Genomic DNA, 26,753 nt, shown 5'->3' with positions numbered 1-26,753 from the left:
GTCGATGACAAGAAGGAAGAGGAAGAGAGAGAGGATACGCCCTTGCCTACACCGGTCTCAATGGTGAAGAAATCCGTGTAGCCATCCTCTGTGCGGACGCAGCAACTGGATTGAAGGTAGAGAGTTTGGAATATTTTGACAAACTGTTCAGGGATGCCATATGACCGGGCAATGTTCCAGAGGGAATCTCGATGGACGCTATCAAATGCCTTTGTGAAATCAACGAAAGTAATTGAGAGGTGCTGTTGGTATTCCAAACTCTGTTCGATGATGGTGCACAAGATGAAGATCTGTTCTATGCATGACCGGCCACTGCAAAATCCAGCTTGTTCTTCCCGGAGTTTCTGGTCCACCACCTTATGGATTCTTCGGAGGAGGACAATGCTAAACACTAAACGCTAAACCCAGAACAGAAAGGAGTGTGAAACCTCGCCAGTTGTTGCAGTCTGCCACGTTGCCTTTTTTTGGGAGCTTTATAATGACTCCTTTTCGCCACTCTTCTGGCACTCGCATCAATGGCCAGGATGAATTGAAAAGGTCCATTATTTCATTGACGAGGCACACATGGAACCCACCCCATGGAAGACACAAACCAGGCCGCCCCCGTACAACATGGGAGAGGACCTTCATCAATGATTTACGTGCCATAGACATTGCATGGGATGAGGCCGAAGCAGCCACAGCCGATCGAGTATGTTGGCGGACAGTTGCCGCCCAATGCGCCGAACGGCGCAGGAGGACCTAAGTCTAAGTAAAACCACATGATCTCTGTGCATTTGCCTTTCGCTCCGCCTGACTCCATCTCTATTCATCTCAAGTCTCTTTTGAGATCCAAGCTAATAATATACTAATATACACATGTTCTAATAAATGCATGTACTGATACATATAATAATGCACATTAATCCACTGACTTAAAGTCCTTGGATGACAAGTAGTTTTCAGCTTGTAAATTTAAACAAAACTGATGTTAAGTTTCTGAACTCTGAACTAAAATAACTGTCCAACAGTTATTTCACTGGCTTCCAGTACTACTGTGAAGAACCTTGGGGTTGTTTTCGTCCTTCAATACACATATAAAACAAATATGTAGAACTTTTTATCACCCCAAGAAGGTCACGGCAGATGGCTGCCCCTCCTCGAGCCTGGTTCTGTAGGAGGTTTCTTCCTGAGTGTTTCCTTCCCAGTATCCTGAAGTGTTTGCTCAAAGCCACTGCCTTTATTACTTTAAGGCTGGACAAAGCAGTGAGAGAAAGCTCATATTTATTTAAGCTTCTCTTCATTGGCTCCCTGTAATTGAATTTAAAATCTTTCTTCTCACATATGAAGTCTTGATCAGACCTCATCATATCTTAAAGACCTTTTTAGTATCATATTATCCAGATAGAGTACTTTAGTACTTGGTTCTCAGTATGCAGGGATGCAGAGCCTTCAGCTGTCAGGGCCCTCTCCTGTAGAACAACTACTGCGACATTAAATTCATATTCAAGGTTCAAGGTTCAAGGTTCTTTATTTGTCACATGCATAGTTATACAAGTATAACACACAGTGAAATGTATCCTGACACGATCCTCGACATGTGCAAAAACATGGGGGGGGGGGTAGAGGAATAACATTATAAATATATATATATAGTATATACATTGGGTGAATGTGCAGTAGAAGCAGCAGCAGGTGAATTCTGTACATTAATATGAATAGACATCTGACTATTTTACAGAATGGACACTATAAACATATTTAAAGTTAAAGGAAGTTAAAGGAATTGAGTGTCTGGAGGAGAGTCTCAGTCAATTATAGATGATGTGAGATGGCGGGTGTGTGTGTGTGTGTGGGGGGGGGGGGGGGGGGGGGGGGGTTGGTTTAGGGTCCGGATGGCTTGAGGATAGAAGCTCTTCTTGAGTCTCTCTGTCCTTGCCCGGATGATGCGGAACCTTCTACCAGATTGTAGAAGTTGGAACAGTTTGTTGCCAGGATGGGACGGGTCCTTCAGTATCTGCGTTGCTCTAGTCCGGCATCTCCTGGTGTAGGTGTCCTGAAGCGGGGGGAGAGCAATCCTGCAGCAGCGTTCTGCTGTACGGATCACTCTCTGGAGAGCCTTTTGGTCCTTCACACAGCTGTTCCCGAACCACGCTGTCATGTTCTGTGTGAGGATGCTCTCCACAGCGCCTGTATAGAAGATCCTGAGGATCTTTGGAGAGACCCTGAACTTCCTTAGTTGTCGGAGGTGATACAGGCGCTGCCTAGCCTTCTTGGTCTGGACCTGAATGTGGGCAGCCCATGTCAGGTCTGAGGAGATGTGGACACCAAGATATTTGAAGGACTGCACCCTCTCCACTGGAGCTCCATTGATGAAAATGGGCTTGTAGTCTCTGTGCTGACTCCTTCTGAAGTCCACCACCAGCTCCTTGGTCTTGCTGACGTTCAGCTGGAGGTGGTTGTCCTGGCACCATGATGCCAAATTCTTCACTTCGTCCATGTAGGCCGCCTCATCGCTGTTGGAGATGACACCCAACACCACTGTGTCGTCAGCAAACTTCACAATGGTGTTGGAGCCGTGGGTGGCCACACAGTCCGAAGTGTAGAGGGAGTAGAGCAGTGGCGAGAGGACACACCCCTGTGGTGCTCCTGTGTTGATGGTGATGCTGTCGGAGACACACCCACCCACCCTCACCACCTGAGTTCTGCCGGTGAGGAAGTCCAACACCCATGCACACAGACGGCTGTTGAGTCCCAGGTCCCTCAGCTTTGTGAACAGTCTACTGGGCACTATTGTGTTAAACGCTGAACTGTAATCAACAAACAGCATTCTCACATAGTTACCCTGTTTCTTGTCCACGTGGCTGAGGGTGGTGTGCAGAACATGGGCGATGGCGTCTTCAGTGGATCTGTTGGGTCGGTAGGCGAACTGGAGCGGATCTGTGGAGTCTGGGATGGAGGAGGAGATGATGTTCTTCAGCAGCCTCTCAAACACCTTCATGACTACCGAGGTCAGCGCAACTGGCTGGTAATCGTTCAGGGATGAGGGTTTGCTGTTCTTGGGCACCGGGATGATGGTGGATCTTTTGAAGCATGTGGGGACCACAGACTTCGCCAGGGACTCGTTGAAGATGTAAGTGAACACACCTGCTAGCTGGTCAGCACAGCAGCGCAGCAGACGGCCGGTGATGCCGTCTGGCCCCGCCGCTTTCCTTGTGTTCACTCTCCTCAATGCCGCTCGGACGTCATGCTCCGCGAAGCTGGTCACCGGTCTCTCGTTGATGACGTCATTGTCCTCGGTAGTCCAGCGGTAGATGGCATTAGCCGCCTGGCTAACCTCGAAACGGCCGTAGAACTGGTTCAGCTCATTGGTGAATGTAGAGTCGGCGTTGATCGGCGCAGTGTCCCTGGGTTTGTGGTCCGTAATGGTGCGTAGTCCGTGCCACATACTCTGTGTGTCGCCCTGGTGGAAGCGGGACTCCACACGCTCCCGGTACCGGCGTTTGGCATCTCTCACCGCGCGCCGCACGCCGTATGATGCCGCTTTGTAGGCGCTCATATCGCCAGTGGCGAGACCCGCGTTGTAGGTGGCGGTCCTGGCGTTTACTGCAGTGCGGATCGATCTGTCCATCCACGGTTTCTGGTTAGGGAATGTGGTGACTCTCGCAGTGGGGATAATCTCCTCCGCTAGCATGTTGACGAAGCTTACTGCTACTTCCGTAAACTCGTTGATGTCGACTGCGCATGCTCTGAACATGTCCCAGTCGACGTCGTCGAGTGCGTCCTGTAGCGTAGCTTCTGATTGGGCAGACCACCGTTTCACCTCCCTTGTGGTTACTTCTTCTCTCCGTATGTTTTGTTTATACTGGGGGATGAGGAAGATGGCGTTGTGGTCAGACTTCCCAAAAGCCGGGTGTGAGACGGCTTTGTAGCCCTGCTTGTATGGTGTGTAGCAGTGATCCAAAATTCGGTCCCCCCTCGTTGGACACGAGACATGCTGGTAAAAGTTTGGCATGACTTGTCTGAGGTTCGCTTTATTAAAGTCTCCTGCTACAATGAGGGCTGCGCCCGGATCTTTGTTTTGAAGCGAACTCAGCACATCATGTAGTTCGGACAAAGCCATACCTGTGTCCGCTTGGGGTGGGATGTAGACTGCCGTGGCGATGACTGAGTTGAACTCACGGGGCAGATAGAAAGGGCGGCACTTAATGCTCAGGAATTCCAGATGTGGCGAGCAGCTGCTGGAAAGAGCAGAAATGCTCCTGGCATCACACCACTTTCTGTTTACCATGAAACACACTCCTCCACCTTTGGTTTAGTTCGACACTGCCGTTCTGTCGGCGCGGAGCACAAAGAATGAATCCGACGGAGTTACGGCCTGGTCCGGCACGGTGGGGGTCAGCCATGTCTCCATGAAGCACAGAATGTTGCAGTCCCTCATGTCACGTTGGAAGGTGACTCTTGCTCTTAGGTCATCGAGTTTGTTCTCCATGGATTGTACGTTGGCCAGTAGGATACTGGGCAGTGGTGCGCGATGCGCTTGCTGTCTCAGTCTGTTCCTAATGCCAGCGCGTTTCCCCCGGTGCTTCTTTGTTCTACGCCTCGGATGAGCGGCCCGTCCTTTGTTGTTCTCCGCGCCGCGTAGAATCTCTGGCGGCCAGGATGGGTCAGGTTTAAAAGTGTCCAAGATAAGATGTGCAACCTTGTCACCGATGTTTACAAGTGATCTGCCGTCGTATACTATAAGACTAGAGGATTTTGGAATGTAAACCAGTGCAAAAAATAAATAAAAAACAAGAAAAGTGGATAGTCGGAGCGGAGCGGTCAGGAAGGCGTCTGGACGTGGCCGCGCCATCTTGTAAAGAATATTTCTCCCCTCCATGGTTTGTTTTTTGCCCTTGTGTCTCTGTGCTCTTTTTTCTCTTCGTTCTTCTCTTCTCTTTCCCGTAAATCCCTCAAACCAGTTGTTATAGAATGCTCCCCCTACCCTGAGCCTGGTCCTCTCAGAGGTCCCTCCCTGTTAAAAGCGAGTTCTTGCTGACCTGTAACTGTTGCCAAGTACTGCTCGTAGGGTATTGTCTGATTTTTGGAGTTTTCTCTCTAATATTGTACTATCAATAGATTAGATCGTTAGATTTTAAAGTGCTTTGAGGTCACTTTTGTTAATTTTTAATGAACACTGATCACACTCGTAGGATAACAGCTTGATTGATTTACGGGTTAGTTGTTTAATTGATTAATGTATTGACCAGGCGGTGCGAAGTGTGTCCCTATTGGCCGGAGGCTATGTTCAGATCACTCCACCATCGTTTGGTCAAGAAGCAGAGTTGCTTTTCTCCTTCTCCTCCAACAACCAATCAGGGGTCCTGCTGGCTGCTTTCAGTAGTGACCGCTCACACAAACAGGTAAGACTGATTTAGGTCACATGTATACCAAGTCTATTTGAACTAACAAAACTATGTGAGTGACAATGTAACCTGAATTTTTCTATGTGTCTGTATGTGCAGCACTTCCTATCTGTTCACCTAGTCTCAGGAGCATTGGAGGTGGAGCTTGGAGAGGTGGGCGGAGCCACACGTAAGGTAACTGTGATAAAGCCTGATGGAAGATCCTTCAGTGACAGAATGAAACATTCTGCGATCATTACCATTAACAAAAAGTAAGTATCAGCATAACATGCTCACTTTTCTACTTTTTCTTACATCTCACCTGTCTGGCCTTTCTTAACTGTCTTTCAGGTCGCTCTCAATACAGATTGATGAGGAACATAAGAAGCTTGTGTCCCTGTTGCCAGGTGTATTTTCTCAGCTGTCTCCAGCCTCTCTATTTATTGGTGGGCTGCCTTCAGGCAATGAGGCCCGTCTACCAATCAGATTGCAGAAATTATCTAGGTTGTTCAAAGGCTGCATCCAACACCTGGCAGTTGGCAGAGTGTAAGTGCTTTACACATCCAAGTTGTGTCCCAGTTCAATGACTGCATATTTCCAAGACTGCCTGCCAAAAGCTTCTTTGAATGCACCCATCTGAAGGCTCCTGGAAATGTAGTTTACAGATGTGTCCCTACTTTCTGACACCACTTGTTTTTGAATCAAAGAAATCAAAGCGTTCATTTCCAAACTTAGGATATTCAAAGGCTGATTTAGATCTGTTCCCAAACCTTTTAAAGCCAGTTGGGTAGTTGAAATATCAGGCAGTTTCCCCTGACTATCAGATCTACAATTTGCGACCTTCAGAAGAGGTTGTTTTGCCAAGAATGTCCTTCAAAAAGCCTGGAGAGCTTTTCTTGAAGGCTACTTAAAGAACTTACAGGAAATCATGCCAAAGAGAGTTTAGGATGTGCTAAAGAATAAAGCTGGTCATACTAAATACTGACTTTAAAACTTTTGACCTTTTATGACCCTTTATACTGTATTTCCATGATTGTTTGCAAGTTTCAGTAATTTTTCATACCAAATATAAAGAAATGGGGATTGGCTCAAGACTTTTGCATAGTATTGTGCATCAGACACCAGCAGTAGCACCACTTTCCTTAAGTCAAAAAAGAATAAATGGGATTTATGGATCTTGGCCAAAAAAATGTAAAATTATTTTAGGGCGGTTCCTGATTGTTATCTGCTGCTGTCAGTGTTACCTAGGAGTCAGGTGTGGTACTAAGGTCTCCTTGTACTAGACCATCTCATGTAAGAGCCTTCATAGGCTGTGTTCTCCAAAGGAGTTCGGACAACAACAGTTTTGATTTTGTGGCTCTATGCAGGCTTGTTGACCTTTCAGGAGCTCTGAGATATGAGGGGGTGAAGTTTGACAAATGCGTCTTGGAGGAGAAGGCTGGGGATGTGCTCCTTCCTGATGACCAGGATGTAAACGTAACTCCTGACCCTACTCATTTACCTCTACCTCAGCCCACACAATTGGGTGCCCTGTCACCTGAAGGTCTAATGGTAATTACTATATTCATTATTACTTATTCTCAGTGCATTCATTTTAATTGATGAATTTAATCAATATGTCTGTTTTTATTGATTCTTGGTTTTTGATTTGTGTGTGATGCAGTGTGCATCAGATGGGGAGTTAACCTTTGTGCCATCAGCAGTTCAGTTTGGCTTGTCCAGACACAGTCACATGACCTTCATCATCAACCCCAGCACAGTCAGAAAGAGGTGAGTTTCCATAGCAATGGAGGCAACTCTCAGATCACAAAGGGGACAGGTTTCTTCTTCTTTGTGTAACACTACATCTCTCACACTGCTGTGTTGTTTTCTGTCTCACTTTTGTCTCTGCTACTGTGTCTGTTCCCTTCCTCAGTGTGTCGGTGAGGTTGTTATTTCGAAGCTGGGCCCTGGATGGGTTGATCCTCCTTCTCTCCGACTCCAAGCAGATGGACTTTGTTGTCCTCAGCCTAAAGGGGGGGAGGCTGATGATGTCAGCTGATCTGGGGAAAGGCCTGGCCTCCATCACCTCATCTGTAGCTGTTAACAATGGAGAGTGGCACACTGTGAGTTAACTGGACATGAGGCACTGTAGACACATTGATGTCAAACTCAGTAAATTTCAAGCTAAGTATGTTTGAGGTTTTGCTGTTAAGACAAAAATAGCTTGGTTTGAATGCTGTGGTGTTTACTGTGTCTCAGGTGGTTGCAGAGGTGGGCCGGCGGTTGATGTCAGTGTCTGTCAACAGTTTGAAAACCGACTCCATCTCAGTCAAAGGAAATCAGCTGGATGTGGACAACAAAGTTTTCCTAGGAGGAACACCTCACACTATGACCAGCAGGAGAATCAGAGTATGATTGTTTTTCATTTTTTCACTGTTAAACACAAAAGGCACAAACATTATTACCACAAATACATCAAATAATTTTATCTGGTGTTTTAAAAAAGCATTTTATGTACCTAGAAAAGAAACTCTTGAGGTTTTGAACATCTTATGCACGAGTGTCCTGATTTCACAGGAAGAAATTTTTGCGTAAAGAATTAATATGTAGATAGATTTTCTTTACGCACATTTTTGAAACTCACAGGTAGCTGTAACATTCTCATAACTAAGTTATCATAGCTGTGTTAGTCAGAGGAAATACAGGCGAGCCATGTAATTCTGACTCTATCGGAAATCTCTCCTTTCTGCTCACATGTGTCTCCCCCTGTCTTTCTTCCTGTTTGGTTCTCAGGATAGCAGCAGTTTTTCAGGCTGTGTTGGGTCCATCAGTCTGAATGGTGTCATGTTGGATAAGCCGGCGTCACAACATGGTGTCACATCCTGTTTCACCAGAGACCAGATTGGAAGTTACTTTAACGGAAGCGGATACGCTGAAATGAGTAAGTCAAACTTAAAGACAAAATCATCTGCGCGGAAGCTGAGATGCAGACTGATCTCTCTGATTAGTATAGAAGGACTTCTGACAGCCTACAGTCTGTACAGCTTTTGCCTATAGTTCATATCAGAAGCTCCTTTTGGCTGCTTCCTTATTGGGCCACAATTTTGAAAGCCTGTTTTTTAGGTAGTTGGAGCAAGAGTTATAATGTTTGGATGATGGGTGTACCGAGACATGAACAAATGGAAGCACATTTTCATTAACAAACTGCATTCATAAACTGTATAGGTGGGATGCACAGACCGTTGCTAATTGTTGTTAAGTTGCAGCAATTAAAAACATGTTCTAAAAACCACCAAGTGCAAAAACACAGAGGTCCACTTGAGAGCTAGCATTCATTTTTGTTGACTTCTGTCTATGGATGGGAATTGATAAGATTTTAGCGATTCCGATTCCACTGTAAATATCATTTATCGATTCGATTTCTTATGAGTTTTAATTGGGTTGTCATTAGCTTCATCATCACTAAGCATTTTTACGGGTTACATTACTTTCGTGTTTTTCCGTAAAATGACCTGAAACACATTGTTTATATTGGTAAATAACCAACATAAACCTGAGGCCAACACAAATCTCTATTCTAATGAGGACACACATGACTTATTTTTTGGGTATGGACTCAAAGCTGACAGTAGAAAGTAAAGATAAAAACCAGAAAAAAGAGACTTTAAAGCAGTCACCACAATGATTCTACTTCAGAAACCTGAAAAGGTAGAAACAGGCTGCCGCCTGACTGCTCATCACAGTGTGATGAGCTGTCAGGCGGCAGTCATCACACACACATTCCCAGTGTGTGAATGTGTGTGTGAATGGGTGGATGACTGAATGTAGTGTAAAGCACTTTGGGGTCCTTAGGGACTAAGTAAAGCGCTATACAAATACAGGCCATTTACCATTTACCATCACTGTGTTTTTGTTACCTGTTGAAGTTCAGGGTCTGGCTGCTGGGGTGGGGGCAGCATTCATTAACTTCACTCTTGGGTTTTGCACAGATGACATGCTAGCACTGAGGTTGTGTTACCAGCATAATGCAGTTTGCACTTTACCGTCATGCTCTCATTCTTTTGTGCAATAAAAATAAAAGTAATGTCAATGTCCATGCTGTAGATTTCGCCACTATTCTCTTCCTCTGGCAATGAACTGAAATAAGCCGTTTATAGTGCAAGTGGCTGTAATTACTTAAGAGTTTGTGCAATGCTTTTGTCAAAAACATTAAATTGAAAGTCTGTATTTTAGTTACTTCTTGTTTGATTAATTTAAAATCCACTATTTTTGTGTACAAAACTAAAAAAAAGTGGCATTGTCCAAAAACATTTGTATCTAGCTGCACGTAACATACTAGACAGGCAGTAGCGGGTTTTGATAGGCCGACAAGGGCGGTTGCCTGGGGCGGCATCGTGGTGGGGGGCGGCATCACCGGCATCGGCAAAAAAAAAAGTTGCTTGTATTCATGCTGCCCCGACATCATGCCAGTGCATGCACCGATCGGTTTTCTATCGCCCATTTGCTGGGAGTAAGGGCGCCCTCCGTTTGCGAGGTGCGCCTGCTGCTTGCGGCACAGGGAGGAGAAAAAGGAGGGCGGGGGATTCTCTGGCTGGCTGGAGCAGCATCTAATAACCAACTCGCAAAATAAAAGAAAATAAAAACAAACCAACAAACACGAAAACACCAGACATTATGATACAGACTTATAATTTGCACCGATGTTTTTTTGAAATTCTATATGCGAAAAGTGAGCGCGAGAGCCCTCGGTGCGCCTGCTGCTGAAGTCAAAGTAAACTTTATTGTCATCTCCGCTACATACAGTCCAGTATATAGAGAGACGAGACGACGAGGCTCCAGTTACAGCAGTGCAAGTAAACAAACAATAAATATAAGAAGAGTAAGAAAATAAATCTACACTTTAGGACTAGTAAAGGGATCAATAACAATTTAAAATTTATAATTTACAGTTTGATGACTTAAAGTCTCACACACAACCCGTCGAAAGGGGAGGGGGCCGGCTGCTTCCAAATAGAGCACATTTCATTCATAATGTTGTAAATCCAAGCCCATTATGTATTCATGATTTGAATCCTGGGTTGTGCGAAATCCCAGAAATAAACCCTAGACAAAGTGAATCTGTGAACTAAGCTGTAGGTCTATTAGGTTATGTTGTATTGATCCTCGAGTTGGGGGATGGGTGTTCTGGAGTGCAAAATTAAAACCAATGGAAGATGGACAAGAAAAGTTCAAAGCCATCAGGTGCTCGGTTTAGAAAAAAGAGAAAAGAAGAGGAGGAGAAACGCGCAAAAGATAGGCTACAGGTAAGCAGATGTGTCTTGTAGGTCATGGTCATGTATCCTGAAACAAACAGAACCAGAATACTTTATTAATCCCTAAGGAAATTATGTGGGTTACAGTTGCTCCAAGAAGAAATGGTAAAAATAGTAACAGTAACAGACTAAACTCCAAACAATACATTATGTTACCGATTTTAATATTAATTAGTCATTGTCAATTATTGATTTATCCTGTTCTCATTGTATTGTGGTTCATTGAATTATGATGGCTGTTTCGTAGCCGTTTGCATATTATCATATTATGCATACTCTCTCTCCCTTCATATGTGTGTGTGTGTCTCTCTCTGGTGAAATTCAGTATGGTTCCGACAACAGTTCTATGTTAATGTACAATCCTTAATATGTTTTGTGTGTGGGGGGGGGGCAGAGGGAGTGCTCGCCCAGGGCTCCAAACAGGCTAGGACCGCCACTGTAGACAGGTGTTGGATCGCTGTCTCTAACTGTGATTAAGCTATGATCTGATTACATGCTATTTGCATCTGCAGTGCATGATGGGTATAAGGTTGGCTCTGACATGACAGTCTCTCTGGAGTTTCAAACAAGCCAATCAGAAGGAGTGCTTCTGGGAATCAGCAGTGCGAAAGTGGATGCTGTGGGACTGGAGATAATCAACGGACAGGTGAGCAGAGACATTCCATTCTATGCATTATGTAAACAGTTATAGGCCTAAACCCTAGGGATTTAATGATCTTAACTCAGCGAGTTGCCACATGTTTTCCAGGTAACTTTCTATTAGCTGCAGTAACATCAGAGCTTCTGTTATTTTTGGTTTTTGATTAAAGTAATAGATGTATAGAAAAGGATTGTACAAATTAAGTTTCAAATATGCAAATGAAGTTTTATTTGTGTAAATAAAGGTGTATCTGTTTTTTTCCTCAGGTGGTTTTCAATGTGAATAATGGGGCAGGTCGAGTGTCAGTGCGTTCTGTTGGCCAGATGCTATGTGATGGACAGTGGCACCGCCTGGTGGCCCAAAAAACCAAACACGCCTTTAGCTTAACTGTAGATGAGCGAACTTACACCACTGCAAACCCTTACCCACAATCCACCTCTGCTGAAACTAATAACCCCGTCTTCCTTGGAGGATATCCAGGTAAGACCCTCTGAACATAAACAGAATTTAAAAAAAGATGAACACACGTAATAATAATTCTAACCTGTCCATCTCTCTGCTGCAGCTGGTGTCAAACAGAACTGCTTGTCAATCAGCTCCAGCTTCAGAGGTTGTCTAAGGAACCTGCAGCTCTTGAAGTCTCACCTTACCAAGTCCCTTGATCTGAGTTCTGCTCACTTTCTGTTGGGAATAACCCCTAACTCATGCCCCGCTTCCTAGCAGTGGCCAGAAAACATGCTGGATTATGTCACAAAGCAATATCATTGATTGATAAGCTGTGTAGTATGAATGCCTCTGCTGATAATTACTGTGAATTTTGAGTCTCTGTAGTCCAAACTTAAATGATTAAAATCATCTTAAAAATAACATATTCATACTTTTTATTTTCTGAGCAGAGAAACTTCAGTAACTTCTGTCTTTAAACATGAACGGTCAAACCACAGAAGAAACACATTCCTGGTGATCAGTTTGAGTTTTTGAGTAAAGGCACATTTTATATTAAGCTTATCATTAAAAAGGAGGAGTCATCTGTCTGCAACCTAAGGGAGCATTTTATGTTTAGACATCTGCTGAGGCCATCCTTTTCCATCTACCCATTTTTGTAAATACTTATCTAATTCACTTAGGTGGAGGGTCCAGTCTATCCCAGAGGTAACAGAGCTATCAGTGGGGGTACGACCCGCGGCAGGTTAATGGGAGAGTAATTTGAGAGTAATTCTAGTTTATTCTATTAAAGGGGTGTCAAACAAATTTCATATCTCAGCTATTAATGTCCCATCGGTATGTTGGAGTTGATTCTTCAGCCCTGCTGAGAATCCAGGTGGCGGGACATTACTTTGATGGGCACACCATCCGGTCAATCGCATGCAAAGACAGACTGGGATGGGATCGTCTGAAGAAGGAAGGAAGGAAGAAGGAAGGGCGGCAGATGTTTCAAAATAGCAAGTTTAGTGGTACAGGCCAGGTACACAGACAGACGGGGGAGCCTGTCGGAAAAAGTGAAGAAGCGAACGAAAACGTAAAATTAGCAGCATCTGACTGCATTTCAGTGATATGGGAGAGTGCAAAGTGGAGTGCAGAATTGATAAAACTAGGAGCGGGCTAAAGTGATGCCTGTTTTTATTTTCAGCCATTACCCATTGTAGAGGACAACACGTTTCAAGACTTATGACGACTTTTTTGACGTGAAAGCACGTACTCTCAACAAGCAGCGGGTGCTGCCGTGGGCACCTCGCCCGTGCCAAAGCACTCACAGGCGGCAGATAGTCCTCACACAGCAGTCGCCCCCAGCTGCTGTCAGAGCAGGAGATGTTCACACCTACACGTCCAAACTGCAAATGAATTGTGCATGAGAGAAGCCGCTGCTGTTTAAAACTACTTAAAACACACACACACACAAGTCACTCCGCCAGAGTAATTATTTTGGGTCACTTTTGCCGGAGTTCCCCTGTTCCTAAGCCCGGACAAAGGAAGAAGGTTGGAATTGTGACATTAAAAAGACAATAATTGCTAAAATAAATTTAATTTGTAGTTCTAAATATATTCTAAATGCATTTAGAGTGTTTTTTTTACTCACTTTATGTATCTTCCACGATGTTATTTCTGTATCCTACAGTAGGTTACAATTACGTAAGCATGACAAATTAGGCAACTTAGGGATGACGTCATTTAGCGATTTCTAGCAACTTTTAGGACAGCCAATTGGGATTTTTCTTACTGAGGAGTTGGCAATACTGCAGTTGTTTGTGACACAGCCCCCCTGCTGACAGCAAACAGCTACAACATGTAAACAATGATCTGCAAAGTGTAGGCTCTGCACAGGACTAATGCAAAAATACAAAACAGGGGGAGTGATCTGTATATAACACGAAACAAAGAGAGTAATGACCCAGAAGGAATGATCAGTGAGGATTTCTCAGTATGGTATTCCTGTAATGTCAGATTCACATGGGTGAATCTCACATGTCCTGGTTCTGCCCTGACCCGGTTAGCAATGAATTTGTAAAACTTCTCCACTGCTGCCAATGCTGCACCAATCACTCTACTAGTCTTCCTCCATTCTCTCCTTACTCATGAACGGGACCCAAAGATACTTTAATTCCTCCATCTGGGGCAACAACTCATCCCTGACCTGTTGTGGGTACTCCAATCGTCTGTGGGTCAACTTTGGAGATGTTAATGCTGCGTTCCATTTACCTCGGAAGTTGGATGTTGGAGCCAAGAGTGACACCACTCCCGAGTCGACAGCGTTTGGAAGCTGCTCCAAATTGGAAAAGCGAGGAAAGATAGAATTCGTTTTGCTCTTGGTGAGCAATGTTGCATAACACCTGTTGTTGGTTTATTTTTATTTGTAGAGTCAGTTCTCTGTGCAAGACAACAGTGGTAGTACAGATTAAAAGTTTTACAGTTTTACTCCTGTTTATGTGCACTGCCACCATCCTGAAGCAAGATTCCAGTTGGAAAATCTGACTAAGAAAATGAAAAATACTGCAGGTTTTTTTTCATCACTGCAGCCAGGCAGACAAAGTTAGAATTCTGTTGAGCCAAGCATTCCTTTAACATTAAATCATGAATTTCTTCATAAATAAAAGTTTACCCATTAGAGAAAACTGTATAATATCACAAAGACATGTCATTATGTACAGCTACTTTAAATCCTATTGATATTTATTTAGACTGTTCTCTCCAGTTGATCTTTCTGAGTAATTTCAGTTAATGCTTCGTTCAAGCCATTCTAACTGTTCAAGTTCTATTAGACCCCATTCCTACAAAAAGTCCTACAATAAATTAATGCTTTAATATTAAATATGATCAAAAACCTATGTATCACAGGCCTTTAGGGTGGCTTTAATTAAAAACATTCCTGAAAAAGCCATCAGCTGTCTTAGGCCAATCTCCAACCTTCCTTTTATCTCAGACATTCTTGACAGAGTAGTGGTAAAACACTGATCACCTGGAAAGGAACGTTTTTTTGAAGAGTTTCAGGCTGAATTCCAAATTCATCAAAGTACAAAAACAGCATTTGTGAAGATTACAAAAGATGTTCTCTTAGCCTCTGTTTCTTCTTCACTTCTGTACCTTTCTCACTTACTATGTCATCCTTATACTCCTCTCTGCATTTAATCAATAGTTATTTGTAATCTCTGGCTCTCTTCCACAGCGTGTCTTTGGCCCGTGTTCCTCCCCTCATCCCCAACCAGCCGCAGCAGATGGCCACCCCTCCTTGACCCTGGTTCTGCCAGATGTTTCATGTTGTTAAATAGGGGTTTTTCCTTCCCACTGTTGCCAATGCAGTTGCTCATAGGGGGTCAGCTGGTTGTTAGGATTTTCTCTGTTTTCTATTATTTTACGGTCTTTACCTACCTGTGGAAGATAAGGTCATTGAGGCAACTGTTGTTGGGATTTAGTGCTATATAAAAAAAAGAAAAAAAGTGAATGGCTTGTTTTGGCAACATAGTGTATGTCAAAGAGACACTTGTGTCTCCATTGTTACCCCTCATTTGAGGTGGAGAATTTCACATACCTTGGCAGCATCATCTCAAATGACGGGATCTCTGACCGAGATGTTGACGTCAGAGTAAGGAAGGCGGTCAGTGTCCTGCGACGTCTCCAACCTATTTGATCTTGACCCTAACATTCAGGGAGGTCGAGTTCCAGACTACTGAACTCTATCGTCATTCTGACTGCACTATACACTAGTGAAACCTGGTGCTCAACAAATGCACTCGACGCCTGAACGTGCTTCAACAGCGCAGCCTGCGGCAAATCCTGAGAATTTCCTACCGGGACCGAATAACAAATGAAGAGGTCTTATGAAGAGCATGCCCCTGCCTTTTAGCCCATGTTGTTGCAGAAAGGCACTTCCGCTTTGCGGGCCATATTTTATGTCTACTCCCTTATCGCCCGGCCTAGATCGCCATTACATGGCTCCCACGCACTGGCAAGCGAAAGCAAGGCCGACCAAAGATCACATGGCGTCGAACATTTATGGACGATCTGAGAACCGTCGACATTGCCTGGGACGAAGCCGAAGCAGTCGCTGCTGACTGAAATCGATGGAGATCATTAGCTGCCCGATGCACTGCTTGGCGTAGGAGGAACTAAGTGCTAAGTAAGTGATGATCAGTGTGATACCAGGGAAGCAGAAGTCTCTAATATAACAGAGAAAGTAGTTGGTAATCAGGGGCTGTGATCAGTTTGTAATTTAATAAATAAATGGATACAGAAATCAAAAACACACACAGATGAATCATTCATCATCATTTTCATGGAAGGTTAACGAATGGCACATTACTATTGCATTATGGGTAAATTCAAAGCAGAGTTTTAGCTGTTTTTTCTTGTTAGACAGGAAACTGTTTTGATCAGCTGGTGATAGTACACATCAAGTTTCTCACCAGGTAAAGCTAGAAGCACTATCTTTCAGATGTGAGGCTAAATGTTTTGAAAAGCTGCTGTCTCCCAACAACGGAGGAGCAAGCACACCTGAGTCAGCTAGTCAATCAGATGCCCACCTTAGAGTGTTGGGGAATGAGGTATGGGGGAAGGCTTATATAAGTAAATGCATCAGAAGGCTGATTCATAGTGAAGGTCCAGTGAAGGTTGTCTGTTGCTATGGAAACACATCTTTCTCTCCCATCTCTGCGTTGTATGTGGAACTTTCAGTTAAATCTACTCATCTAGTCACACTATCAAACTAATGCTAACTCAGCCACTGGCCCCACTCCCTGTGAGATAGGCAGGCGATGCTGTATATGTGTGTGAGTGTCCATGCATGAATGTGTGTCCAAATCCTCAGTTCGTCCATGCTCGGTGGATGTTGCAGCGAACAGTTTCTGGCTCTGCACTCTACACTAAAAACCCTTGGGCGTCCAGATTCAGTCCTGAAAATGAGACAGAAGCAGCAGTGAGACACACTGTAGTTCAGAGATTCCATGGCATCATTCTCAGACCAGACCCTGAGACAAATATTTACAGTGCGGAGAAATTTTTGTTTTTAGCTTATCACTCTGATAATGTCTATGCTAAGCTAGTTAGGAAAAGAGCAGACTGATGTTAAGTGCATGTTAGCATAGCTTAGTATGTTAGGAAAGTGTAGCTTGCTAATGTGACCACTGCGCTGTCAACAGTGGAGTGGTCATAAAGGTGAAGACCACCTAGAGCAGGGGTCGGCAACCTGCGGCTCCGGAGCCACATGCGGCTCTTTATTCCTTATAGTGCGGCTCCGCGTGGTTTGGGAAAATAAATTACAAGTATTTAGCTGAAGTGTATTTTATTTATGTTAGTTCTTTTTTAACTTGTAGTTCTAAATTGGAAGATTACTGTGATATTGAAATATAAAAATAAAATTATATTCTATTATTTTTTCATCGCTCAAAACAAGAGTCACACTTGCGGAAGCCGGTATACCCGCCGAAACGCCATGCATTTATTGAGACTTTCAACGCCAGGTAGGCCAATTATGGATCTTCGGATCCACTTTATGTCAGCAGCTGTTCTCCACCGTGAACTATGTTAAAAACAAACACCGCTCACGCCTCACAGATGACAGCTTACAGTCCTGCGTAAAGATGAAAGTGACTTCGTACAGCCCCGGTCTGCAGATGCTGTGCGCAGAGGTTCAGGAGCAGAAGTCCCATTGTAAACACATCATGGCAGATCCAAGGATATTTACATGAACACGCTTTTCAGCATCTCTTTATTGACCACTTTTCACACACGGTTGCTATACGCATACAGCCGGCTGTAGCTTTTCAGCTCACAGCCCGACACATACCAACACAACAGCATAGATAGCACAGACGTTAAGGCGGCGAGGCGTGATTGCGGGTACCGCTCAGGTGCGTCCGCCTCCCCTGCAGCGGTGCAGCAGATCACGCCCCGCCAAACACATTAACCAGGTAAAAGACATGTTTAGGCAGAATTTTGCAAATATCTATTTTTCATTTTTCAGCAGCATAGAGCTTTTTTTCCAATTATTTTTTAAAAGTCAGGTCAAGGCTCCAAAAGCCCAAAGGCGATATAAGGGTGGCGGCTCACAACAGTTTTTGTTTGCTACATGGATCATTTTAGTTCAGCTGGGTGTCTTTCCTTTTGTTATATTTCTTTAAGAGTTCAAGGTTAATTACATAAATAAAATGTAATTTGCTCTGTAGCACTTCATGGATTTCATAAGCAACACACCTTAGTTGTTCACACAAAGCACAAAGGTAAAAAACAATATATACAGTGTTATCTTCATTTTAGATGTCAAAAAGTATTTGTGGCTCCCAGTGTTTTCTTTTGCGTGGAAACCGGGTCCAAATGGCTCTTTGGGTCTTAAAGGTTGCTGACCCCTGACCTAGAGCCAGTCTAACGAGCTTGGAAAGAAAAGTGTCTGGACTTCTTTAAGTTTCCTTGAAGACGATTCATCCAAGAAGCTTCTTCAGTTCTAAGAGCAATTAGCGGAAATTCCCAGATTTTAAGCCCTATGTCATCCAGGGAAGGACAGATTTTGTTTTGAAGTTGTTTTGCTTTGCATGTTTGCTGTGTTTTGCTGTGTTTCAATGTGGAGTGTTTTTATTTATTTTTTGTATTGCATGTTTTGGTTATATCTGTTAATTTGTCCCGGAGATACTCCACCCTTCCCTGTTTACTAATTTGATACACCTGAGAGGTGACAGCAGGTGGTGATTTGAAGAGAGTGCTCGGAGACGCAGGAGCGCGGCGTTGGTGTGGGTTGGTCTACCAGTACGTGGCGAAGACATACAACGGCCAGTGCGTGGAGAGGCAGTGAGAGCTGTGCTGCTGCTGGAATAGCTTGAGGTCAGAGGACACTGCAGTGGGGGATTAGTTGGCAGCGGGACAGCGCCCTACCTCCTACAGCGAGACCATAGTGCTGGTGTGCCACAGAAAAGCGGCGGGCAGAGTTAGGAGCTCTGCCCATCTGGGGTAAGTCTCGCGACTTATCGTGCTGCAATAAACCGAACCACTGGAAAGAACAGTGACCGTCGCTGCCCCTCTCTTTCCAGCACCTCGGAGCGGAGAGACTGACAGGATGGCCGGGGACGGCGCCGGGTTTTCCTTGTCCCGCTCCGATTGACTGGATTTTAATTCTGTGGTTGACACCACCGGACTTTTAATGTTTATGTTTTATTGGTTTCTATTGTGTGTTCTCCCTGGTCAGGGTTGTTTTAATTGCTTTTAAATTATTAACTGTTTTTGTATAATAAATTATATTTTAGTGATACAGTTTTTATATCGTTCTATTCCCTTGGCTGCTCCACTGCTCCGTCCGTTTTCTGGAGGGTTTACCTCCTTAGAATAACACCTGTTAATCCACTATTACACCTATGGGAGTGTCCCCAAGAGGATCTTGGACCCCATGGACCCCTCTACCTAATCACATGAGTCAAGGTGTGAAAACAGGTGTGGGTCACAATCAGCCAAGGTTTCTGGTGAGCTCATTGTGAAACCTAGCCCCACCCTATCGCGTGATTTACTGAGGTTAAAAGGCCCAGGATGTGAGTGGGCAAAAGAGCCAAACGGGACAGGCAAAAAAAAAAAAAAAAAAAAAAGGGACTAAGTAAAGCGCTATACAAATACAGGCCATTTACCATATATGGCAAAACTCCAGTTGGCTCTAGGTGTCTGTGAAGGTTCTCAGTCATCCAGATTATCGTAGTCTGAGGAGCTTGGAAAGAAAAGCGTCTGTCACTGACCATCTTTGAACAGAGGCGGTGGCTTATGACACCAACTGTCTGCCATCTATAATCCAGTTTTGAGATCCTTCACAGACACCTAGAGCCAACTGGAGTTTTGCCATATATGGTAAATGGCCTGTATTTGTATAGCGCTTTACTTAGTCCCTTTTTTTTTTTTTTTTTTTTTGCCTGTCCCGTTTGGCTCTTTTGCCATCAGAATTATTGTCTAAAGGCGAAGAAAGATGCCCAATGGATTTACTTTACCAAATGGACCATCCCAGCCTTGCCGTAATGGTCTATTTGATTCACCTTTTATTGTTTATTTTATTTTATTTTCACTTGCTAAATACGGGACAGACTTGACTGGGGAAAAGAAAGGGGAGAAAGAAAGAGGGAAAGAAAAACAGTGGGGAAGAGGAACGGTGATAAAGGGCAAAAAACAAAAACCAACAAAATAAGCAGACAAAAAATACATATATCAATCACCTGGATCACCTGTTGAGAAAGAAAAAACAAGCAGAAAAAAAAGAGCAATATAATAAACAACATCATCACCATGATGATCTATGGGAATATAACAGTAAATACTAAATATTAAACATTATTGTGCAGCACGTAAGATCGACAGTGCACAGTGTGCTTTGAGGTAGGAGCCAAAGAGGGTGTAGTTTGTGTGTGTGAGCACCCGTGTGTACACCTGTGAGCATGAACGCACTTGTATTTAAAAGGTTCCTTCATGTCATGATCTGCTAGAGGGTGTGGGGGGGCCACAGCCCCGTCCTCCAGGGCATGAAGCAGGTATGGAGGAGATCAAGACTCCAGACATCCAGGGGCCCTCAGAACACAAGAGACCAAGGAAGACCAACAGAGGGGCAGCCGCGCCACTATCCCAGAAAGAGCTGAGGAGAGCCCCAGATGAGGGGTCACTTAGTAGCCACGGAGCAGAAGCCAGGGGGGTTGCAGTGACGTGCCTGTGAGCTCCGCTGGCAGCCAGCTGTGCCAGAGTGACCGAGCCCCAGGCCGAGAGGCCGAGGGCACCCCATCCCAATGTGGCCCGAGCGAGCCCCAGGCTCCAGGCCCGACAAGCAGCCACCAGGAATGAGCCGGTGTGTACACAAAGAACCACCAATGCACCGATGTCTGAGGGTGTCTGCCACTGGCAGGGGAAGTGGTGGGGGGAGATAGGCCTCCATACCTTGGAGGGCCTAAGATGTCCCTAGAGAGGTGGCGTCTGATACCCAACCGGACATATAGACACAGACAAACAGGCACACACAGATACAAACATCCATTCCCACCCTCATGCTCTCATATGGCTAACCAACCGGACATAGTGGTGGTAGACAAACAGAAGAAGACAGCCGTAGTGATCGATGTAGCGGTTCCGAATGACAGCAACATCAGAAAGAAGGAACACGAGAAGCTGGAGAAATACCAAGGGCTCAGAGAAGAGCTCGAGAGGAGGTGGAGGGTGAAGGTAACGGTGGTCCCCGTGGTAATCGGAGCACTAGGTGCGGTGAGTCCCAAGCTAGGCGAGTGGCCCCAGCAGATCCCGGGAACAACATCGGAGATCTCTGTCCAGAAGAGCGCAGTCCTGGGAACAGCTAAGATAATGTGCAGGACCCTCAAGCTCCCAGGCCTCTGGTAGAGGACCCGAGCTTGAAGGATAAACGGCGTGCTGGGTGTTTTTTTGGGGTTTTTTTTTATACACACACACATATATATATATATATATATATATATATATATATATATATATATGCATGCATGTGATTCCACTGTCCATTGTACATTTCATAGATTATAATTATATCACAGATAAAAGAACAATAAATAACATTAGTATTCACGTTAGTACTGTTGGTCAATTATTTCATTTTAGAGGATGGTGCGTCCTGACAACAACACGATCACCTGAGTGATCAGCTGAGTATATTCCTTTCTGTTTTCTCGCTTTTCAGTACAGTAAGTTCATCAAGGTTTTCATCATCAGGAGAGACCTTGGTCTCTTTACGGACAATGAACCAGGTGATGAAGGGCTCGGGATGCTGCTGCCACACCTCAATGAGCGCAATCTCAAGGGCCTTCAAGAGATACACAAAGGTCAGAGCCTGGGATGGCTCTAAGAACTAGTTCTAGAACAAGGTCTGGCTATATGCACAGGTCTGCCCAGGATTTATCTGGCATTTTTTAACAACCCTTCTGTCCCCTTGCTTTGAACACACCATTACAGAAACAACAACATTCAAGTTACCTGGTTGTGATCAACTTCTGGGTCTCCCGAAATCACAATCCTCTTCTCTATTCTGGTTTCTGAAATCCCCCCTTTTGCCATCTGAAGTAAAAACAGAGAGAAACATCCGAATTCAGTCAAGCGTCTTTATCTTTCAATTCTACTATATGTCTTCCATGTCCTACCTTTTCTCTGGTTTGTAATGCTGTTTGTAAATCCCTTAATTGTCTGTAGTTTCAACAAACCTTTTCAGCAGTGACAATATTACCATGGTCTGCAGTGGTATTTCTTAGGCTATGGTGACACGTGTGGCGCTCATGTAGTAGCAGTAGTGCTCCCATAGTTATCATGTCATTTTGTTGATGGGTGTGTGGTGGTATTGCCATGGCAGTAGTGTAAATCTTGCCGTATTATGGTGGTACCTTGAACCAGGGCCTCTCAGAACACAAGGTGCTGTGGTTACCTTGGTGATGTGAGTGGTGGTAGTGGTGTTGGAGGTCTCGGTAATGAAAGTCTGTGAGCTCAGCAAGAGACCAGCAGGAGTATCAGATTCTACTTGGCTCTGAAACAAATATGAACATCAGTCCATGAGGAAGAGTAATAACCAAAAACCAGGACATTTTTGTACTGATGAAACAAAAGATGTTGAGGATAAAACACAAGATGTCAGTCTGGGGGAAAATATTTATGTATTTATCTATATTTGGTACTACTACTATTTACTGCAAATCTTTTGATTGATCAAACTACGCAGTAAACTTTTACATCATTTCAGAGTAATTCTCTGAATTCTTTTCACCTAATTAAATAGTAAAAACTGTCCTCTTAAACTAGAAAGAGGCAAAATTGAACCCTTTACAGCCAGCAGCAGCACTGGTTAATGAAGATACATTCTGAGGCCTAAAACTGAGTGTTCTTGCCTCTATCATCTTAATATTCTGAAACAGGAAATGCTGAGCTAAAAGGGTGTCTAACTGTGAAATATGTGAATTCTTAGCCAACGATCATGCTCTACTTTATAAATGAATGAATTTTGTCTTCACAAACTAGCCACTGAGCCCATAAAGTCGCCAGGAAAATTATTACTAAGATTATAAAGCAAGAGAGTCAGGAGTTTTCCCACAAACCATTAAAACCACTGGTAAACCTTTTTGCAGCCAAATGAGATGTTGCTTTGGTCTCCAAATTGACTTCACTTTCAAGACTCAGAAGCGATGCCCATCTTTGATATACAGTCTATGTTTTAAACAAGCAAAATTAGGAAAAACAGGAAAGCCGGAGTAGAGTTTGAAAATATATCAAACTCTCGTCTGACTGACATAATATTTCGATGTATTCATGTGAACAGAGGGTAGATTAGATTTAAAGGAACAAATAGGCCAAAAGTCACTGGGTCAGGTGGGGTAGGTGCAGTTTTGGGTGTTGAAATGGGGTAAGGGTATCTAGTATGGGAGTCGCAGATGCCATTTAGGCAAGTGTCTCAGGTGTTACCTCCTGTAGTGGTTTGAACTCATCGTCATCCCTGTGGGCAGATGGTTGCATCTGATGGGCCAAGTGCCTGGATGTAGGATGGAGTAAAGAGGGTGGAGGGGAGTTTTCTTCAAACTGCCACCCTCCTTCATCTTCCTGTGAGTCATCTGAGTCTTCGTTGTCAGTGTAATGCAGAGTCCCAGGTGTTTGAGAGTCCAGGACAGAGCTAGCTTGCTCCTGTTCACAAAAGCTAACTGCTATCTTGTTGTTAATGTTATCCTGATTAGTGTCATTAGCGTTGGGGGTCTGAGTCTCTCTGACTGCAGCTTCGATGGCCTCCTCCACTGCTGCCTGTACCAGCACACTGACGGCATCCTCACTAATCTCACTAGCATTGTCATCGCTAGCCTGGCTGCTGGGCTCGTAGCTAATATCATCATCATCATCATCATCATCATCATCATCACCTACATTATGTTTACTTGTTGGACTATTAGCCCGACCATCATTAAAACTGTCACAGGCCCATTGCTGTGTGCTATCATCAACACTTGTTACACCAACACCTGCTGGAGGGGCTGGTAGGTTCCTAAAGGGCATGCCCACATGACTTTCTTTTGCTACCTTTTGCTGGTCCACCATTGCCTCGTCCTGGTCATGTGGCTCTGTCACCAGCATTATTGTCTCCACCTTCTCTGAAGTCTGAAAAATGAAGTGAAATCACAGAACATTAGGTGATTATTTTAACAAGTGATGTCTCCTTGATGATAGTGCTGCACATGTGTGTCATTCTGCTGCAAACCAATTTGAAGGACTGATGTAAATGGCAGTTTTTTGTGAACTGAACTGAACTTCTCGAAATACAGACGTTAAGCAATATTTGGTGATTATTCATAGAGTAGGAAATGAAAATGGCCCCACCAGAGTCCAAATGCTGGTGGTGCTGGAGATGGCATGACATGGACATAACAGGTTAGCTATGGCATAATATATGAAAAGAGTATTGACATAACTAACTGAAAGGAGTATGGTGTAGAAAGGGTGGAAAGCTGTTGAAGGCCAGGAAATAGAACAGAAAGCCTACGATGAATGTTTGGTGACCAACTACCTGCCAGTTACCCCAGTACCCCTCAAAACTTGTTCATAGCACTATATGTGGGTAGAATTTCACCAGTTATAGAACAGCAAGGACCAGAACTTTAGATCTGTGCATAAACCTTTTTCTAATGGACCTCTCTGCATCGAATCATATCTGTTATTAATCTCTGTCTCTCTTCCACAGCATGTCTTTCATCCTGTTTTCCTTCTTTCACCCCAACCGGTCGCAGCAGATGGCCGCCCCTCCCTGAGCCTGGTTCTGCCGGAGGTTTCTTCCTGTTAAAAGGGAGTTTTTCCTTCCCACTGTCGCCAAAGTGCTTGCTCATAGGGGGTCATATGATTGTTGGGTTTTTCTCTGTATTTATTATTGTGCTATCTACTGTACAATATAAAGCGCCTTGAGGCGACTTTTGTTGTGATTTGGCGCTATATAAATAAAATTGAATTGAATTGAATTGAATTAATGAAACTGTGACCAGCAGATTGTGTACTGAGGAGCCTCGACTGAGTAAGTGACACACATGACTTTACTTGCTTACATTTAAATTATGTGCCTCTGATATTAGTTTTGAACAACCACGCGCCACTGCCAGCTAATTTTTTGAGGACTGTACACTAAAGTGTGATGCAGTAAAAATCTAAATACGGGCAAGCTGGAAAAGATGACCTAGTAAACAAGGTTGTTGTTTGCAGTGTGGAAACCCAAGTTTGTGAAAGTGAGATTAGAGAATGAGGCGATGTAGGATTTTGAAATTTACAACATGGGTGCATCTTCTAAAAATCTCAGATGAATTCGAATTTTAGTGACTTCGACCTCATGGTGAAGGTCAGAGGTCACATTCATTCAGGTACATGCACTAGAAATCTTAGACCAGTTCAAATCCTGGTGACCTTGACCTCAAGGTAAAGTTCAGGGGTCAAGTTTTCTAAAAATCTTGTGACTGGAATAACGGAGGAGGCTGAGGGGTAACACTGGCAGTCGCCGTTATTTTTTAAAATGAAATTAAATTCAGTTTTATTTACATAGCCCCAAATCACAAAAATGGTCACCTCAATTTACCTACTTCTTTTCCAGAGCTGTGAGACCAGTTTATGCTCTTTAACAGCACAATTAAAATTCTTACATAAAAATAAGTCATGCAGTGGTCTAATAACAACAAACTTTTGTCATAGTCCACATATCAAAAGAGCTACAAACAGAGGTGATCTTTCAATTCATTTGCTGGAATGTGAACACTGAGAGGAAGGATTTATTCTTGAATTCTTTATAATTAGACTCTTAATCAGTGCTAGTTATGTGTTAAGCTTATTCTAGTTAAACTGTGCACTTCAGGATCTGAGGATTTTAAATTAATTTATTTTACTTATATTTTACAAGGCTACATATTCACATATTTTTGTGAATATGTAGCCTTGAAAATGAAAAGACAGCTTAGAATAACCAGAAACCACTGAGGTGAGTATGAGGAGGGTGAAGCAGCTGCTACAGGGTCATGGAGCAGATCGGTATCAGGGTTGTTCTTTATGATCTTGCTAGAGGATGCAGGGGAGTGTGGATGTCTTGCAGGGATGTCATAACAGCCTGGAGGACATGAATCAGATCAGTATTGTTGGTGAAGGGGCAAGGAGAACCCATGCTCTGCTTATGTTCTTAGTGTTAGAACTCGGACCAATAATTGTGGCAATGGAGGGTTCTTGAGAAGCTGAGATGATTTGCTGCTCAGAATGCACAGCCTTGGAGACTGAGACTAGCTTTTGAAACTGTAAAGCATTGAGATGGGATGCTGGATTTCTTTTACTGGCTGCAAGAAGCTGCAGTGAGGAGAACTGATTGTAGGTTTGACAAGATGCAGTGCTGGTTCTCATACATAAGAACACTGAGATTAAAACCACAGAGAAAAGAGAATTTTTAGCTTACAGAAGGCAGGCAAGAAAATACCTGAAAGAGGAGTTAAAGAGAGACAGACAAAAATACAAAAATAAAACTGGACAAAAAGGAAGACAGCTAGTGAAAAGGGCACCTTCAGCAGGTCATGTTCTCTGAAGGTTTGTTGCTCTCTGGCTGATTTCAGCAGAGCCGTCAGCTCAGGAGACATATCATCAAATGTAGGTTTAGGCTGCACATATCAAACACACAAAAAACAACAGTTACAGTGAAAATAGGCAAACAAAGAAGAAACTTGTAATTAAAAGTCTCAAAATAAAAGGTCACTTGAAACTCCAGCCATGCAGGGGACACTGTGGAGCCATGGTGGGCTTGTTTAAAACAGCCTTGAATTATGGTGATATTTTCCTATCTAAAGCCTTCTTGTCTTCCTGCCTGTGTCTCAACCTGCCTCGGTCTCCAAAATGCATCTGGATGAGAGGACCTTGATGGAGGAGCTATGGGTAAGAATGTACAAGTATGTCTTTGTTAGTTATAATGCCACTGTTAGTGGTATTACACTGAAAAAAGGGACTGACCATCTC

General features: G+C 43.8%; 2 protein-coding genes across 12 annotated transcripts in view; one reads left to right on the top strand and one right to left on the bottom strand.

Moving 5' to 3' along the window:
- The window catches only part of lama1 (laminin, alpha 1), a 56,799-nt gene extending 44,632 nt beyond the window's left edge, over positions 1–12,167 (top strand). For both annotated transcript variants that reach the window (XM_019354565.2, XM_005460467.3), the window contains exons 54-64: positions 5,232–5,384; positions 5,487–5,638; positions 5,718–5,912; positions 6,734–6,917; positions 7,030–7,136; positions 7,282–7,471; positions 7,608–7,757; positions 8,142–8,289; positions 11,173–11,306; positions 11,567–11,780; positions 11,866–12,167. In XM_019354565.2, the coding sequence (XP_019210110.1) occupies positions 5,232–5,384; positions 5,487–5,638; positions 5,718–5,912; positions 6,734–6,917; positions 7,030–7,136; positions 7,282–7,471; positions 7,608–7,757; positions 8,142–8,289; positions 11,173–11,306; positions 11,567–11,780; positions 11,866–12,020 (1,782 nt within the window). In that variant the 3' untranslated portion in view covers positions 12,021–12,167. The remainder of the gene's footprint in view (positions 1–5,231; positions 5,385–5,486; positions 5,639–5,717; positions 5,913–6,733; positions 6,918–7,029; positions 7,137–7,281; positions 7,472–7,607; positions 7,758–8,141; positions 8,290–11,172; positions 11,307–11,566; positions 11,781–11,865) is intronic.
- A 3,813-nt stretch (positions 12,168–15,980) lies between these two features.
- LOC100705796 (protein 4.1) overlaps positions 15,981–26,753 on the bottom strand; it is a 36,308-nt gene continuing 25,535 nt past the window's right edge. For 4 of the 10 annotated variants that reach the window (XM_025910411.1, XM_025910414.1, XM_025910416.1 and 1 more), the window contains 5 exons: positions 26,306–26,401; positions 23,208–23,888; positions 22,180–22,278; positions 21,738–21,818; positions 15,981–16,684 (listed from right to left, as the gene is read on the bottom strand). In XM_025910411.1, coding sequence (XP_025766196.1) covers positions 16,679–16,684; positions 21,738–21,818; positions 22,180–22,278; positions 23,208–23,888; positions 26,306–26,401 — 963 coding nt within the window. In that variant the 3' untranslated portion in view covers positions 15,981–16,678. The remainder of the gene's footprint in view (positions 16,685–21,737; positions 21,819–22,179; positions 22,279–23,207; positions 23,889–26,305; positions 26,402–26,753) is intronic. The other 6 variants (XM_025910418.1, XM_025910420.1, XM_025910413.1 and 3 more) reach the window with 3 other exon arrangements.

Source organism: Oreochromis niloticus, linkage group LG9 (assembly GCF_001858045.2).
Source record: "Oreochromis niloticus isolate F11D_XX linkage group LG9, O_niloticus_UMD_NMBU, whole genome shotgun sequence".
Classification (NCBI taxonomy): Eukaryota; Metazoa; Chordata; class Actinopteri; order Cichliformes; family Cichlidae; genus Oreochromis; species Oreochromis niloticus.
The sequence above is the reverse complement of the archived record's forward strand: the minus strand, read 5'-3'. Positions and strand labels throughout refer to the sequence as shown.